We start from the raw sequence: 18,704 nt of genomic DNA, 5'->3' as shown, positions 1-18,704 counted from the left end.
TATCTATTTGTAGAGCTCCAAGCCTAAAATGTGTAATTCATGTTTAGGGTTATTCATTCAAAAGGTGAATTTAAAAATGTAAAGCCAAAATAGCAAAACTGGAAAAGAAACAGGAAAAAAAATAATAATAATAAAAAAAAATGTCTGAATCTAAAGTTCATTTTGTTTGAATGGCCCCCCATTTTATTTTCCACCCTGACTGTTGTGTGGGCAGCTTTCCCAAACACAAGATGGCCGATTCGGTGCCTGTCTCCGATTGGTCGGATTGGTAACGCCGCCCGCCTGCCCCCGCCCCCTGGTGACGTCATGCGGGCTGGCGGTATATATGCTCGAGCCGTGGCGCGCTGCGATCAATCCCGAGGTTTCTCAGAGATAAAATGTGTCGTCCCGATTCACAGCCAGTCACCGCAGATTCGCTCGCCTTCTCCGCGTTCAATCGTCCCGCAGCCCTGCCGATAGGACACTCAGACCTCATCCCTGAGAGACGCTTTAGTAAAAAGTGTTCGTCCATCGGCTGATTATTACTGAGCCCGAGGCCCGCACTGACTGACTGACTGACTGACAGACAGACAGACACACACCGGGAGAGCGGGGCGAGCGCCGACCGGCCCGAAATGCCGAAATCCAAGAAGAGGAGCAGCCGCGCCGCCGGTAAGTGAGGGGGGGAAGGCCTGATTGCGGTGTTTGCGGGGGCTGCCGGGTGTTGTAGTCCAGCCGCGCCATGCTGTGGGTAGACTCGCGTGGCCCGCGCTCCCTGGGCGGAACTACGAGTCCCGTGAGCCTGTGCGCGCCGGCCAGCCGGTCTTTACCGGCATTCGGGCGTGTGTGAGGGACCTGTGGCTAGTAGCAGCGGGTTTGGCTACTGATAGGGCCGGCGTGGCTCCATGTATGAGCTGCTCCTGCTTGGTGTCCGTTACAGATCCCACCAGGGGGGATTGAGATTGATCCAGGGTGGGGGTCAGGCAGGAGCCATGGGGGGATTGAAGGATTTAAAGGGACCAAGCCTGGCTGGGGCTGCTGACGTGGAGTGTTGGTCTGTGTGCCATGGCTGGGCCCTTTAATCCAGGCCTTGTATAGCCCTGCTCCATTAGCCCCCATATGGATACAATGGCTGATAACCTTGGCACATACAGCTCCATTCCCCAGCTGATACCCAGCTCTGACTCACTGATACTCAGACACGCACTGAGACACTGACCACACTGGTTATTTATAGACTGTAGAGCATTGTACTCATTACTGGAAATATACAATCTATGGCTTTTTAAAATTTGAGAATTAAAAATCTGTGGGTGGGTTGCGGCTATTAAAAGAGAATAAATAAAATCAAAAAAACCTAAACATGCTTATTTTGACACCTGCATTGCATTAGAGATTTTTCCTTTTTTTGGATGTGGGGAGCAGGGCATGGACTCTTTAAAATAAAAAATTAAAATAAGAAATGCATTTCACATGCTTGTGCAATTTGGGGTTCTACTTCCTTCTCTATAGATTGTTTTGCTAATTTGCAAATTAAGTCTTTTGTAACTAATGACGTTGCGTGGAAACGTTTTTGGGTTTCTGTCAAAATCCTTTTTAATACTGAATAAAGGGATTGTACCAGGGGACTCTAGGCACTATATCAAATCTATTATTGCTGTTTGTATAGCGCCAACACATTCTGTAGTGTTTTACAATATTTATGAACAGGAATGTTTCTAGTGCCTGTGTCACTTTAACAGAGCAGCAGATTGGAAAAGTTTAAAAAAGTGCATTGTAAAATCCCAGGGTAGGCAGCATTATAAACACTCCTTGACTTGCATGGATATACTTTTTGCCCCAGCATCATCAGCTGTAGTGGTTATGCTGCCCAGAGCTTTGAAACGTGTTCTACTCTTCCTCATACTTGCACAGAGAAATGGGATGTTTAAAATGGAAAAATAATACCCCAATGAAGAGGAAAGCAGTGAGAACCCCTTAAGTCATTTTATTAAAGGATTTGTCTCTGCTTTCCTTTTCCTTAGGGGATTTTTTTATTCTATTCCATATAAGTTATGGTCATGCCTTTCACCAGGAGTGTGTCCTTTTGGAAGAGACATATTTTTCTCTTTGGGAGATGTTTTTTCTTTTTTTTTTTAAATGGGAAGCTTGGTGGCTTATATAGGGGGCTGACACATGCACTATTTATTTGTGTAGGTCACTTGTCAGAATAGAATGTATTTAAGGGAAATGGATTTCCTGTACCACCATCTCACCCTAGAAGTTATACTTTAAATGAGGGAGCTCTAGTTTTTCAGTACTAAACCTCCCTTGATTATTTGAATGAAATAGCCAGAGAATCAAGGGAGTTGTAGTTAAAGGACCACTATAGGCACCCTAGACCACTTCAGCTTAATGAAGTGGTCTGGGTGCCAGGTCCATCTAGGAATAACCCTTTCTGCTGTAAACAGAGCAGTTTTAGAGAAACCGTTTACCTATGGGCTAATCCAGGTGCTTCTCACTGTGATTTTCAGTGAGAAGACGCCAGCGTCCATAGGAAAGCATTGAGAATGCTTTCCTATGGATTGTCTGAATACGCACGGGAAAGGAGGCGGTGGAGAAAAGGTATGTTTAACCCCTTCCACACCCTAGAGCCCGGCAGGAGGGGTGCCCTGAGGGTGGGAGACCCTATAGTGCCAGGAAAATGAGTTACTTTTCCTGGCACTATAGTGGTCCTTTAAGCAACATGTGTAGGTCCAGAATCAATGAAAATTATGAGCAAACAAAAACTAGTTGAATGTATAGTTTCATCAGACCTAAACAATGCATCCAACTGTTATAAATGTCCTGCAACGTTTAAATCATTGCATAGCTTCTAAATAAGTGTCAACTTCAGTGTATGTAAATATACCTTTTTCAGATGCAAATTTTATCCCCATCCCAAATCAAATTTAAAGGGACACTATTTGCACCCAGGCCACTTCATCTCATTGAAGTCTTAGATTAACTAAGTTTACATTGCAGTGTCTAGCAGACAGCCACTAGAGGCACTTCCTGCAGTTTCATGTAGTTTGACATGGTGAAACAGCACTGAATGGCCTCACATTCTGTCTGAAGATATCCAGCGTGTTGAAAACTCCTTAGAAAGCATTTATGCAATGCTTTCCTATAGGAAAGGCCTAATGCAATAGCAGAACATGGTCATTAGGTCACCTCCGCTGCCTGTTGACAGGCGGAGCATGGCCCAGCACCAGGGGGCATCGGCACTTAAATCAAGAAGTGACAAAATTGTCTTTAGCCTTTTCTCAGCTTTGGGAGTGGGTACAGAGGGTACTATAGTGCTAGGAATACAACTTTTTCACACTTATTGGTGACACATTCAAGAAGTCATGGGAAAGATTATAGATTTACCAGGGGAATTCAAAGTCGGGCGTCTGGGTAGGTGGGACCTAATCCAGCTAAAAAAAAACTGCATCTCAAACCACTATGGAATAGATAAAGGTCAGGAAAGTGTTTATGCTTTATATAATCTCTTTACATGGATGTGTAGGGGGTGGGTGGCAGAGGGACACAGTCTGGTTAGAATAAAACTTTGTATTCTGAACACACTAGTGTTCTTTTAACGTTTACATGATGGTATTATTTTACTATAAGGTGTAAATCGTCATAGTATCTTGTCCTTATGTGTCATGTCTTTACATGGGGCTAATATATAATATTCCTTGCCCATCACTGCTGATCTCTGAAGCAGCAGCTCTGATCAGTTAGTTTTTTTTTTTAATTAAACCTATTTTCTACTTTGCTTACTTAATCTTTGCTTTTGTGTGCTATCAGTAGGGTTTAACATGCAATTAATTTCACAAGTAATTGGGGGCCCTCAAGATGTTGCTGAACTACAACTCCTATGACTCTATGAATGAAATAGATAGGCTGAGAACCAATCCAGTTTATTTGCTAAACTGGGAATTATGTGCAGTATTTACAAGGCCCAATATAGGACGTTGGAGGTCAAAATAACAGAATTGCTGAAGTAGTGATGTAGGAGAATATTTGAAGCTCAGTGGTATTGGCCTTAAACTGGTAATTCCATTAGAATTCTATAAAATTCTTACTTTGGGGGAAAAACTCTAAAAGTGCGTGTGTTTATAAATTACTTGTCATGATGTGGGTAATAAAATATATTGCGCTAGGTCCTTAGGCAAAAACTGTTAAAATATCCCGAATCCCATAAGCGTTTGTGCATAAAGTCAGACATAAAAGCTTGTCATAAGAATTTATTGAGTGTCATCATTTAAAGGAACACAACAGTGACGTGAAGACAAATGTGTATTCCTGTCACTATAGCTGTAATAGAACTGTGGCCCCTCAGCCTGCCTGTCTAATTTAAATGGTGAGTTTATTCACCTTTATTCCAGCGCTGCGTGGGTCTGCTGGTGCTGCCCCAATCAGCCTCCTTGGCTGAGAGCATCAAAATTGACTCTCAGCCAATACATGCTTTTGTGCAGCTAAGCACCGCACTGGCCAATCAGTATCTCCTAAAGATGCATTGAATCAGTAAAACTCTATGGGGAATGTTTAGCGTCTCCAAGCACTGCTTTTCTCTGAAAGGGTAGTGTTTACATTAAACCACCTGCAGGGGCATGCTATAGACGCTATAACTTCATAAAGTTGTAGTTCTGGTCACTAAAGTTTGTTTTCATTGACATCTGTACATTTATTTTACATCCTTCAAAGAAACACTAGAACATTAAAGGTGTAATGTTGGTGTTTCTTGCTTTGTTTAGGTTACTACTATTGCATGAGTGGGGCAGGGCTGACGATTGTCTGAGGACAATTAGCTGACTGGTTTGCAGAGCGTGAGCACATAGTGTTGCTTAAGAGTCAAACTCTGTGACCCTCCAGGAAGCACCGTTAGTGGCTAGTGCTAGACTGCTACTAAAGGCAATCTTAGTCCTGCAATGTATTCATTGATGTTTCTCTAAAACTACAATGTTTTACATTGCAGGATTAAGGGGACAGACTGTGCACCCAGACCACTTTAAAGAGATTAAGTGGTCTGAGTGCCTATAGTGTAGAAGCCCCTTCTTAAGGGCTTCTATTTATTTATTATGGGATGCAATTAAAAACACATCTACATAAACAGTGTTTCTAGCTATATTACTTGAACCAGTGCTAATATTACAGATATTGGGTGCTGTCTCTTAATGCCATTCATGTTTGAAAACCCATTCAAAGTACAATAACCACTTTCTAAACAGTTGACTTTGAACCAGGTATAATGATGGCTGCCTGTTGGCACCATAACCAATGTAATGTTTATGATGCTTGGTGTCCCTTTAAGGCAGCGGTATAGATGCTTGCTAATCATTAGTCTGCTTACTCATGCTCTTTGACTGGGTGAGATAAAGGGGCTTGGTGCTAACAGCTGATGTGCCTGTCATAGTTTGTGTGTGTTCATAGTTGATGACAGAAGCTAGCTCTTTACTGGAATGAACTCTATGTGAGTATGCAATAATTAAACGTTACTCAGCTGTTTAAATGCCTGGTGGGTCTCATTAAGGATACCTAAAGCTTATGCTGATCTTAATATTGGTAATTACAAATTGGGATGGCCATGAATATGGATGTAAAATTTGAATTAAAAAGCAAGAAGTGTTACCTTTTCAGTTCGTGGCTATTACAGTATTGGTTATTTAAAAAAACTTGGTGTATGGCCAATCCAAAAACTGGTCTTAAATTTCTTTTATTTCACTTTGCACTGCATTAAGGTTGTTAAATAAGTAAGGCACTACCAATGGTAATTTCTTAAAATTTATTTTTAAATAGTATTGGATGACTAATAGTACTTTTATCTTTACCCCTTTTCCTGGTTTGTTTGATGTTGTAATTATTGTTTGTTTTTTATCATATTTAAAACTTTCAATAAAACATTTGAAAAGAGGAAATTCTTTAACAAGTTACTAGTTTACTTTTTTGTACCTAGTTTTAGTTTTTAAGGAGAAACTGTATAATTCTTCGGATAACATGACTTTAATACATGCAGAAATGTATTTTGAGATTTTTCCGATTACCTGTTTAGTGACGAACTACAGCATATTGATGAGTGCTTTTGCCTTCTTACCCTGGATTAGTGTGTACACTTAGTCAGCAAACGACTCCTATGTAAAACACTTTGACTTCAAACCTAAACACCCTTTAGATCATAAACGTGGACTAATGACTCCTTTTTAAATTTGCTATATTTATCATAGTGCAGCTTCTTTGAACTGTTTTCTTGATTTGTTAAATGTCATATTTTGCAAGTACAGTAACCCAACAAATAAGAATCTAGGAACGCTTGATGGATTCATGCAAATCTTGTAGCTGTATGAAGTACATAGTGTGTTAATATTTCTTTGTGTACTGATGGTATTAATGCTAGAGGTTACAGTGACTTGGCAATGGTTGGAATTGCGGATTGGATTCTAATTCTGAAGTTTGCTCAGGCTGTTTTCTATGGGCCACAATAGATGTATTCATTAAGATACTAATTACATATGTAGTACTGTTAATGATGGACTGTAACAAAGTATTCCAGTTTAAGATGGTCAGTCCTAATGCAGTCAATTGATGGGTCTTTATAAGAATAACTAGCCCCAATGTGGTGGTGTCAGACTGTAAGCAGCTACATTTTTAACTAAAAGTGAATGTTGAGAAACCTCTTAACATGTCACTGTTTTTACTAGTTGCATACTGTGTGCAGGGTGTGCATATGTAGATATGTGCTAAAATGACCTTAGCTTGCCATTATCTCTGTGCTTCCTGCCCACTACAATACTGCATGACAACTGATAATGCTAAGGGATGATGCAAATCAGCAACTAACACTCAGCTATTTAATGAACGTGTCTCCAATATATGCTGAAGTCTAGACTAAACATTCCAGTTTTACAGGTAAACGTGAAATTCCCACTAAGTGTATTGCTTGCATTGTTATTGCCAATAGTTTAATTATTCAAAGGCTAGTGTTCAAAGATGCTATCCTCTTCTAAATGTGCCAGGGTCAGCTGTTTCTGCAGTAATATCTCCAGAGACCATAAATGGAAACCTGTCTATTGTCCGATCGTTGGACATGGGAATGGTCATGCTAGAGCAGGGATGTCGAACATGCAGCCCCCCAGATGTTGCTGAACTACAACTCCCATGATTCTTTCAATCAAACAGATAAGCCAGGGAATCATGGGAGTTGTAGTTCAGCAACATCTGGGGGGCCGCATGTTCGACATCCCTGTGCTAGAGCTTGCCATGATTTAAAAAAATCCAGTTGGTTGGAATGTATTCATAGAATTAAAACACACATTTTTGTTTGCACAAATCAGGAGATTTGCAGGATTTTGCTAGAGTAGTGAATGTATCTGCAATTTGGTGTGTGAAAGGAGCAGTCCCTTCTCTTCAATATAGACCAGAGGTGCCCAAAAGGTAATCCCTAGATGTTGATCTACGAGTACCATGATGCTTTGCATGCTCTTAGAATGACCAAGGGTCATGGGAGTTGTAGTTTAACGTTTAGGCACCTCTGATGTGTGATTATTGAAAGTTACGCAACTTGTGTAAATCCTGTGATGCTAAAGATTTAGCAAATAACCTCACAAACCAGTTCCCTCCTGGCACAGCCAGGGCACACATTAAAATGAGAAATATAAACTTTTTTGCTGACTGCCAGCTGCAAAGGACAATCCTATTAACAATTGACAGGCAGCTAAAATGGCAGCACCCAGCTGCAGGGTGAAGTTTATTTGTTGTTGTTTTTTTACAAATTTGTTACATGTAGGGGATAAATGTGTTAAAAGGCTAGGAAGCGAGTTTCACTTTACGCTGTCTGATACTTATGGGCGTTATCCTAAACCTACTGAAGTCTGCAGCTTGACACCATTGAAAACCTTTCGTCCTTGTTATATAAAGGGACTAACCTTTATCATATCAAATTCTAGAGCTTTGTGTTTTGTTCTGAATTTTCTTTTTTAATTTTAGGTGGCCGGTCAAAAAATGTACAGCCGTTTAGTGATGAGGAATCCTCAATCGAAACAATGAGTCGCTGTAGTAGTTTCAGCGATGTGGCCAGCGTTGCTGAAGATGGTATGTCTAAAAAATAATTGGAAGGGGAATGAAGAAAAATTCCTTGGCTTCCATTTTTTATAATTTACCATATCTGTATGCTTTCTCGTGTAGGTGGAGAGGTTGATGAAGAAGCAGCTCAGGAAGACTTTGAATTCAAAATGAAAGGACTAATTGAACTCACAACGGACAAGAGGTATGACATCTGCTTCATCTGTAGAAACCCCACAAGAACACTTTTCAGTTTTCATGTAGCTGCATATTTAGAGAATTTTCCAGCTCCATTCATTAACTCTAGTTGGAATTGTTGGTTTTTAAACATAATGTTGATCTCCATCCACAATGAAGCAATCCTGTTTAGAAACTTCCATCTTATTAATGAAGTGGTTGGGAACTTTTAATGAAGGTTCCCACTTGTTCAGTGATGTCATGGAATCTTGACTGCATCCATTACATCCTTTTTTTTTTTACTTGACTTTGACTATAATTCTTAGAATGAAGGTTTAGAAACTGCGCATGAGAATTATAAATTGCTTGTTCAGGTCAACGTTTTTCATTGGGGTTTACTTGAGACAAACTGTGGCATTCCTTCTTTTAGAACACTGTAACTTATAAATGATTTTAAATTGCAATAGACTCATATTTATGTTCATATCCAGTTTTAGAGGTGAATTGGAGCTTTTAGCAAATGTCTCTATCAAAGACCTTCAGGTTTAAGATTCTTTCTGGCTAAATAATCTGATTACTTTATTTTTGTATGGGTTTTGTTTTTTTTGTTACGGGCAATATTTAGCCATACACATATGCGCTACTATGGGACCAGCAATAAACACTGCAAATTTTCTTCCACTTCCTTTAGTGCAAAGACCAGACAAGCTGCACTTGAAGGATTGAAGGTTGGGATGTCGTCCAAGTTGTTAAGTGACTTTATTCTAGAACAGAGAATAACACTAACCGATAGCATTGAGCGTTGCTTGAAAAAAGGTAAGATTTTAACCAATTTACTGCTTCCTATTAAATATCCTTGGTGTCACAGATTAAGACAGATTAATGGTTAAGACTTTTTTTTGTCTTGTTGTTTTGCCTGCCTGTAATAGGTCCACGTTAAAGGACCACTATAGTGTCCTGAGGGTGCCCCCACCCTCAGGGTCCCCCTCCCGCCCGGCTCTGAAAAGGGGTAAAACTTACCTTTTTCCAGTGCTGGGCGGGGAGCTCTCCTCCTCCACTAGAGGATTAGGGGGAAGGCTTAACCAATTCTCTGAAACTGCTATGTTTTTATAAAAAAAATGGGTTAACCCTAGCTGGACCTGGCACCCAGACCACTTCATTAAGCTGAAGTGGTCTGGGTGCCTAGAGTGGTCCTTTCAGCCTAAGTAATTTAATGGCATAACTTTTTAAGTCTAAATAAAGGTAAAATTAATTGATCATTTAGGAACAGTCTACGTGTTGAAGCCTTTGTGGACTAAGGAGGTATGACAGAAGAGCTAGATTTAACCTGGTCCTCAAGGGAGAAATGATTTTGCGTGGGAGACATCATTGCACTCAATAACTTGCAGCTCCCCAACAGTCATTCTCCATGGCTTTCTCTAGGTAGTTAACTTGGAGCACATGTATTCATCTACATTGCTTTGTGCCTTCTCCTAATGGAGAACATCTGCAAACTGTGCTCCTGCATTAGAGAATGTTGGGACCTGGACAGTGGGAAATATGACACTTGAAGAACAGGGTGTTTTTTGTTTAGTTTTGTCATTGGCAAAGTAACGGTTGCTGCACTGTATTTTATGTGGAAGAATAACCTGCATGTGTCGGTTTCCAGGTAAAAGCGAAGAGCAGTGCGTGGCTGCATCTCTGGCTTGCCTTCTATGTTGTCAGCTTGGCGCAGGACTCGAATGCGAGGAGGTTTTCCGATCTCTGGCACCAATTCAAAGAACAATAATTTGTGACAGAAGTGCAAACACCCAGGCACGCCAAGCTGTAAGTAATGCTCTGAATCAACCATTACATATTACTAAACTGCCTTGCATTCAATTAGAATTGGAAGGTTTCTGCTAAATATTTCTTATACTTCACTGCCTCCCACAAGGGACCAGTACAGAAATCCACCCTCCTGCAGATATGTCACCGCTGGATCTTTGCAAAGTCCTCTAATGGGGTGACTGTGCCGCTTTAAACTTTTAAATGCTTCACGTGTGTTCACTTCTATTGTAGCAAACTTTAAAATAATGTAAGTCAACTTCTTTTCCCCAACAGTGTGCAACCTATCTGGGTCTTTGCTGCTTTATTGCCAGTGATGATATTGAGGTAAGAACGGAGCTGTATTATGTGTAGGGCGGGAGTCCTTGCTGTTGGGTTCTTGTAGTAAGTGTGAATTGTGATTTTCAGGATTTGTACTCCACGATGGAATGCATGGAGAATGTCTTCACCAAGCAATATCATTCCGAAAATGGAGCTGATAAATGTTCAGCACTTCACATCCAGGCTCTCCAATCGTGGGCTCTGTTGCTGACTATCTGCCATACCAGTGAAGTAAAGAAGAAACTAGATATGTAAGTAAACTGCTTCTTGAAATGCTGGAATGATGCAGCACCATGACCTTCTATAGAATGCTTAAAAAGGTTATAGAAACGAGCATGTCATCCACAACTGCTGCTACCTGATACACTGCCATTTCCTTCTCATGATTTTACCTAAACTCCTTATTTCTTGATCAATTTACTTAATATAGATTATTTTGGGGGGTAGTTACACCAGGAAAGCCTTTAACTTGTTGAAAAGTCATACTTCACACTTTTTTAATGTCTTATTTTAACGTTCTGCATGCTGATGAATCTGTTTCACTCTTAACAGACATCTGAACAAACTACCAAGGCTGTTATCTTGTGATGATGTGAACATGAGGATTGCAGCTGGGGAGACTCTGGCTCTCTTGTTTGAGCTGGCACGGGAAGCAGATGCAGTAAGTACTTAATCTATTGGCATGTACTGACCAGGGTTATCAGCCTAGTGCTAACTTATAAATCTGTTGTATAAAGTAAACTTTATTGGCACTGATCTACAGTTAAATATTAAAACATTTCTCTTGAGTTACTGGAAGCCACATTTGTAATTTATGCTTTAGCTTAATTTTGCATTTCCTACTTTTTTTCTTTTTTAGTCTTCTGAGCTATATAGCTGTAAATTTCTAAAGTGGAATTTGTAAATGGTTTGCCAAAATAACAATTTTGTTATTGAATATACTTTTGGCAGCTTAAAGGGACACACTGTAGGCGCTATAACTATTGAATATCATTAGATTGGTTGGTGCCTGGAGGCCCCAGGCACTTGCTCGCAGTTGGGACTGTGGGCTGAAAGCTGTCGGCTCAGTTGCCTCTGCTAATGCTTCCTTATTTGCCCACACAGCACAGAGGGTTAGGGCTGCGGAGGACTCTCGTTTAAGATTACGTTGAAAAACTGTTTAATGCTGAATAAAGAGCGCACCAGGGGACTCCTAAACATTTATATAATTACTTCAATGGGACGTTTAAATTTTGGTCACTTTAAAGCTCCCTTTAAAACATGCCATACCACCTGAATGAGAGCAGATAAAAAGTATTTTACCAGAAGGGTATTAAGAGGACCACTTTGCTAGTGATTGAAAGCATCTAGTGCGGCTAGTTTTTAAACATTGAATGTATTGTCATGCATGTAGTATTAATGTGACTTTCTGAAACACTTGGTTTTCTTTTTTTATTTTCTTAAACTTTGGTTTTCCAAAAAAAGCATGCAGTTAAATGAGCTGGGGAACAGTAAAACAATGTCAATCTACCAGATGTATAGCAATTAAACTACCTTGGTTACAACAAATATCGCTGTGAATGTAAACCAACAGTCCTTTAAACATGTATACAAAATAGATACAAATATACATTTACAAAATACATGCTGCAAATGGCATAAGAATTGACTTTCATAATACCGGCTATGCCAATATGCCTTTTTATAAACCTTTAATACCACAAAGTGGGATGTTGCATTCACATTGTCATGTCTTAGAAGTTTGTTACATTCATAAACTTGGAGGTTTGTTCTAAATTACCCACCACTGCCTCCTGTGTGATCTCTGGTAATGGACAAATTAACTGCAAAGGAAGAGGCACTCCTGTAGGTAGCATAACTTCTGATTTTTAAAACCTTTATTACAGAAAACATGTATCAAGTTTTCTTCATATCTACATTTATGGTGGAGATAAGGACTTGTGATTCCTCTCTCCTCTGTGGTGGGCTATGCATACTGTTGCAGCATGTGATGTACTCTCTGCATGGTGCTAGAGTTGGGAGAGGGCTGGTGACTTTTAACCCCTTAAGGACCAAACTTCTATAATAAAAGGGAATCATGACATGTCACACATGTCATGTGTCCTTAAGGGGTTAAACTGCAAGTGCCTCTACCTATCCCAATCCCTAAGCTAGTAGTCCAGGCTATCCTTCCCACCCTCAAATTTCCCCTCATGGGGGGCTGGATATAAACTCTGGAAATTTTGATCCCTGTCTCAACTTTTCATCATCACTGAATTGTTTATGAAGACATGCTGTTATTGTGTTGCATTGTACAGGGGCTTTTGGTTTGAGGACTGGCATCTGTTTTCTCAGTTTTGATCTTGGTATGCTTAACTTTAAAGAAGTGTTTTTCTCAGATTATTTTTCTTTGTTGCAGGAAGTGCCTTCTAGATGGTAGTGTTTTCATGAAAACTGGCTAACCTTTTTGCCGTTTGCGTTCTTGAACAGTTCTCATGGTGACCTGTTTTCCTAACTGCACTGTGAGCTCCATGTAAAACACATCCGCATTGGCCCAGATGGACAGCGCCTGTGGGAAAGATGTGTGGGATGGTTTCTGAATACGGAGACGTGTGGTCATCCAGCAATCAGAAATTTTTGGGTTTATCACTTTGCATATTTTCCAGATGTTTCAGTGCTTCTCACAGATCATGAGTGCACATTTAATTAAAGGAGTGGTCTGGGCACTATAACTGCTACATGCTGATAGTGCTTCTTCAATGTTGAATGCTATCTCCAATTCTTAAACTGTCTTCAAACAGTTTGACCCAAAACTCTGCAGTACCCAGGTTTATCCACAAGTGTAATATGAATTTATCTAATCCATATTTGGATAGCATTCATTGGCGGAATGCATCAGCTGATGGCTCAGCCAAATGGCATTGAAAATATGGAAGAAATTGATTTGGCTAGTGCGCATGTGAACTTCCAAGTTTACAATTTTGTGGCTGCCTCTGGTTACCTGTTTTGGTCAACTGCTAAAATGGCTTTAACAACCAAAGGACACCACCTGGAGCCTAATAGTACTGTAATGCCAGTATGTGCATGTAGTATCTATGGTCCCTTGACCTCTCCTCTTGGTTTTGAAACTGTTCTGAAAAATAGTGATTTGATAAAGAACTTGAAATCCTATAGTCTGTTGGGTCATACTTTAATCCAGAGCCCTGGACACTCTAGTGGTGGTTGTGCACTTTCCCTTAGTATTTACGCATGTGCATTCAAAATGGAGTGCAGGACTAACTTTTTTTCCCATTTTCTAGGACTTTTTCTATGAAGATTTGGAGCCTCTTACTCAAACACTGAAAGCCCTTGCAACAGACTGCAATAAACATCGGGCAAAAGTAGACAGAAGGAAGCAAAGATCTGTCTTTCGTGATGTCCTTAAAGCAGTTGAGGTAGAGTGTCTGTCAGACTGTTTTTTTTTTTTTTTATCCTTATTTTAAAATATAACGACTTTTATAAATTGTCAAATTTCTTATGTTTCTAAATAAAAATAAAACCTAAAACCTGGCCTGTAAATTGTCTAGCCTTTAATCAAAAGGGATTTTGCATATAATTTTTGCTTCTGGGAAAAGATTGAAATTGTGTAAAATGTAACCATTTAATTTGTGCTCTTTTGATGTAGAGGAAATTTTGTTCCTCTTCTTGCATTACACTGGTTTAAAAATTAGACGTCTGAGAACTAGTTTGTCCTAGTTTCAAATGTATAAAAACAAAAATGATTGTAAGGAACCTAATCTGAAACAAAGCATCTAGATTTCAAAGTGCACTCTGCAAATATATCGAACTCTGTCCTCCTTGCGGAAACGTTCCCTATAGTGATGGAAAACAGTGAAGCTAGTGAGGGGTCTCTGACCATGCCTCAGCACTTGCCTCAACAGCTTAGTTTTGCAAAAAGTGTTAAATATCACATCTGGACTTGACAGAGCATTTTTTTTTTTCTTAACAGGAAGGTGACTTTTCATCAGAATCAATTCGGTTTGGAAGAGAGCGAATGCATATTGACAGCTGGGTGAAGAGGCTTACATATAGCATATTCAAAGAGTTGTTTGGATCTGGCATGCAATATCATCTTCTGGTAAGGACAAATGATATGGCCATTAAAGTAACAATTCATGCAGCCTCGCTGTGCTCTTCCTGTTGCTTTAAGACCACAATGGTCACCAGGTGATTTTATAGTCCTGATTTGAAACTGTGACAACTTGTGCTGCAGGGTTACGTACATTGAAGTAATTTTCCATCCCAGGAAATACCTAGACATGCTAGACCTTCTTCCTTATACTTTATTAAACTCTATTGAAATGCAAAGGGCCCATTTTATAACAAGATCTAAACCTGTTTAACAGAACCGTCAGATTGCACAACCTGAAAGCAAACTAAAATGTGTTAAATGTCTGAACATGACTTTACTGTTCGAATGTCATTGATATGGACTTTATGTATTTTTCTCTTTAGACAAATGTGTTCTTGCGCAGTATTTTTGAACTTGGTCCTCCTTTGCTCTTGGATAAAGCTGCTATGGAGGAGATGAAAATTTCTCGTGATGAAAGGGTAAGTTTTATAGATCCTGGCAATCAACTCGTACGAGATCTGTGAATCCTATATGGTTTTATTTAAAGCCTCTAAGAATCCCAATTTAAATGTAACTAAACCATTCTAAACTTGATATGAAATGGTTTACAAAAATCCTAGCCAACCACCTTATGCCACTCATAATGGAACTGGTTCACTCAGATCAAGTGGTATTTGTATCTTATACACGCAAAGCATCGGGAACTTCGACCATTCTTTTCCATTCAGAGAAGGCATTGGACATGATGGACTGGTCTCTATTTCCCATGTTACAATATTGTGGATGAACTTGATTGAAGCTCTATACTCATCCCCCTAGTGCTAGAATATGTTTCAATGGGCAGTTATACTCTCCCATACCTACTAAAAAAAGCACAACACATGGGTTAATATATCAAATACCTTTTTAATACATTCTGTAACCTCTTAAATTATGCCATCCCATTTCAGATGGCTCTGTAGAATCAAGATCTACCTGGTTTCCTTTATTTACTCCAAACATTACTATACCATTTCAAAGACTTCTTCTTCTATATTTTTTTAAAACGGTCTTCAGCACCCTGTTGAAATTTTTTTTGTAAACTAAAGCCAAGGTGACTTATCCATCTTATCTGTCTTTCTACTTGCATTTGTTCAGTAGCTGCTGAATTTGCTGTTTTGCTGCCTGGAAAAAAGTATCGCTATTTGCATAATCAAGTATAGTAGTCTGCAGAGAACAATTTTCCATACAGAGGTTTTAAAAAGTAAACAAAGTTTTAATGAAAATGTGTTTTTCCAAAGTGAAGAAAAATACTGAATCGTATTTGTGCTGTTCTGTGACTTTTTTTTAATAACTATTTTTTTTTCTTATTAGCACATGAACAACTCTGCTGCATTCAAAGCCCGCACAAAGGCTAGAAGCAAGCTACGTGACAAGAGAGCAGATGTTGGCGAGTTCTAAATATTCAGGATAGGATCCAGCTTGTGTGCACATTCACCCAAAATAAACCTAGTTGCTCAGACTTTTGTGATACATTTAAGTAAAGTGATTTACCTTGTGAAGCAGTATTGATGTTTCCTATGCCAGTGACCCTTGCTAATTTTAGTCACCTGATCTTGGCTCTATTTATTGTGTTAATCACTTTTCTATTGGTATATTTACACATGTAAGCTACCCACATACTACACGCTGATCAGGAACTTGCTAACCCTGTAAATATAAAATACATATGCACAGTGATTAGCTGTATTTGTGTGTGTTGTATATACTTATGACTATAAAATGTAGTGTACACATTTTAATCGATTACAAAGCTCATTAACTGTAAATAACCTTGTATTCAGATCCAAATCTCTAAAGAGAGACTGCATAGTGAATAGCCTCGTATAAACTGCAAATAACACAGCACTAGCATTTTCACTGTGTGATTGTTTTTAAAGGTTCAGCTGTGTGTTAATAAAAATCTTGCCTTGGCCATCTGAAGTCTGTTTTGTTGAGCATGTAACACTAAACTAACATCCGGTTACAAGGGGGAGGTTTAAGGTTTGGGTCAGGTCCAACTGACTAAGGCTGTGACCAAAGGTATAGAAACCTGTAGTTGTGATTGTTCATTCCCAATCCTAGCCATTGTAATGGAGGCCTCCTGTTTGTTTCTAGAACACCTCCCTACTTATTTTACATGCTGACACAGTTTAGCTTAATTAAACTATAGAAATGAACATTTTTAGTAGCAATGTTTGGGGATCTTGCATGGTCACGCTGAATTTTCTTTAATTTAGAAGTTTGGTTAGACTTTAAGCATAAGGCATCTATATGTTTGAACCCAATCAATACAATAAACAATCTATAAATGTATTACAATAAAAACAGTGTTGGGAAAAGTCAAAATCTGGTGCTGCTATCACCTATGTGCACCACTCAACACATATACAAGTGAGACAAAGTGAAATATAAAATGTTGAGCACTCTAAAATATTTAAAATTTACCAATACTTCATAGGGCTTATTCCTAAAAAATGAGATAAAAAGACCATAGGGTAATACAGTAAAACACTAATATTAAAACACCTCTTTTATGGTCAAACTCACATTTGTCTGAGTCACTTAAAAGCTGACTCAGACTAAACAGCAGAGAAGAGCATCTGTGTTGGTGGATGTCTGTTTAGAATTCGGGATACTTCCTTTAGTGCCACACGGTAACCACTCCAAAAGACCCAGGATGCAGGATCACTTTAAGGTTGCTTTATTTGCACATAAATAACAAATTCAATAAACAGGATAAGTCCACCAAGAATATCGCCACCTGACGCGTTTCGGCGTTACAGCCTTCTTCAGAAGCGGTGATTCTGCTCTTCTCCATTCCGTTGCTTTTAAATCTAAAGTTTTGGCGCCGTTTTCTCTCCCCTCCGGTAAAACACTTCCGCATTCGTCATCGGTACTCTACAGACCTGTTTGGCGCATCTGTTTGGCATCCTTGCGCCATGACGTCGGGGCGTGATAGTAATCCCAGGGGTTGCCGGCGGCCATCTTTGAAAGTCCACTTGCAATACTATTTGCCAGGACTGTTCGTTCCAAAGTTCTTTTGGCAATAAATTCAATATTAAAATGTATATTTACACAAATGTTAGCATAAATAAGCAGGTTAGTTAGGTTACTTCCCTCTATATAATTTTAAAACAGGTTTTAACTACGAGTTTTTTAGACAAAGAAAATAGGAATAATAACCCAATGTCAATGTTTTTTAAAAGAGAGAGGTTTTCATTATTGCATGTCATGTAGAGGGTGCACTTTAAGAACTAATAAAAATAAGAATATCACGAAATTCACCTCATTCATAATAAACAAGAATATAAGAATCATTTTTAACATGCAATTCCAAAAATATTATATATGGTTACGTGTCCCTGCGGATACCAATATATTGGAAAAACGTCAAGAGCTTTGAAAATCCGTATTGGGGAACACATTTATAATATTAATCGGAAATTTTTACAACAGTGTATCCAAACATTTTTTGGATGCCCATGGTGGCAATGCCAGTGGAATAGAATTTATAGGAATAGGAGTTAAAACCCACTGGAGAGGTGACATAGAAAACCTCCTCAGTAAAAGTGAGATGAGGTGGATTTTTAATGTAGATACCCTGATACCCAATGGCTTAAACGCCGACTTTGAAATAAACTTGTGTATTTAATGTTTGTAATTAATATATTTAATTTTTTAAACATATTTTAAAATATTTTTAAATATATTAATGATATTTTATCTGATATGTCTCCCTTTTTCTTGAATTTTTTTCCTTCCTCCCCCCCCTTTTTTCCCCCCGTTTTTTCTGTTAGGAGGATTGGGGTATATCCATCATAAGCTGAAATGGTATTAATATGTACTATATATAAGTTTTACTTGTGTAATCTAACTATTTTATTCATTTATATAGAGGGATGTAACCTAACTAACCTGCTTATTTATGCTAACATTTGTGTAAATATACATTTTAATATTGAATTTATTGCCAAAAGAACTTTGGAACGAACAGTCCTGGCAAATAGTATTGCAAGCGGACTTTCAAAGATGGCCGCCGGCAACCCCTGGGATTACTATCACGCCCCAACATCATGGCGCAAGGATGCCAAACAGATGCGCCGAACAGGTCTGTCGAGTACTGATGACGAATGCGGAAGTGTTTTACCGGAGGGGAGAGAAAACGGCGCCAAAACTTTAGATTTAAAAGCAACAGAATGGAGAAGAGCAGAATCACCGCTTCTGAAGAAGGCCGAAATGCGTCAGG

General features: G+C 39.1%; 1 protein-coding gene across 2 annotated transcripts; it reads left to right on the top strand.

The window, feature by feature from the left end:
- Window positions 1-336: 336 nt before the first annotated feature.
- Window positions 337-16,374, top strand: IFRD1 (interferon related developmental regulator 1). 2 transcript variants are annotated; one of them, XM_063446877.1, is made up of 12 exons: window positions 337-651; window positions 7,969-8,073; window positions 8,167-8,248; window positions 8,912-9,036; window positions 9,869-10,026; window positions 10,303-10,353; window positions 10,435-10,598; window positions 10,900-11,008; window positions 13,626-13,760; window positions 14,315-14,443; window positions 14,821-14,916; window positions 15,791-16,374. In XM_063446877.1, exons 1-12 carry the CDS (start codon window positions 615-617, stop codon window positions 15,875-15,877), a joined length of 1,278 nt encoding a protein of 425 aa, XP_063302947.1. In that variant the 5' UTR covers window positions 337-614; the 3' UTR covers window positions 15,878-16,374. The 2 variants fall into 2 exon arrangements, with proteins under 2 accessions (XP_063302947.1, XP_063302948.1); XM_063446878.1 differs by lacking the exon at window positions 337-651 and adding an exon at window positions 5,394-5,458.
- The last annotated feature ends 2,330 nt before the right edge of the window (window positions 16,375-18,704 follow it).

Source organism: Pelobates fuscus, chromosome 3 (genome assembly GCF_036172605.1).
Source record: "Pelobates fuscus isolate aPelFus1 chromosome 3, aPelFus1.pri, whole genome shotgun sequence".
Classification (NCBI taxonomy): Eukaryota; Metazoa; Chordata; class Amphibia; order Anura; family Pelobatidae; genus Pelobates; species Pelobates fuscus.
The sequence above is the reverse complement of the archived record's forward strand: the minus strand, read 5'-3'. Positions and strand labels throughout refer to the sequence as shown.

What these genes read in the sequence shown, in the direction of transcription:
- IFRD1 (XM_063446877.1), top strand. Translation starts at nt 615, where the DNA reads ATGCCGAAATCCAAGAAGAGGAGCAGCCGCGCCGCCG. An exon ending in ACACCCAGGCACGCCAAGCT is followed by an intron (nt 10,027 to 10,302) that starts GTAAGTAATGCT and finishes TTTCCCCAACAG; the next exon opens with TGTGCAACCTATCTGGGTCT. An exon ending in GTAAAGAAGAAACTAGATAT is followed by an intron (nt 10,599 to 10,899) that starts GTAAGTAAACTG and finishes CACTCTTAACAG; the next exon opens with ACATCTGAACAAACTACCAA.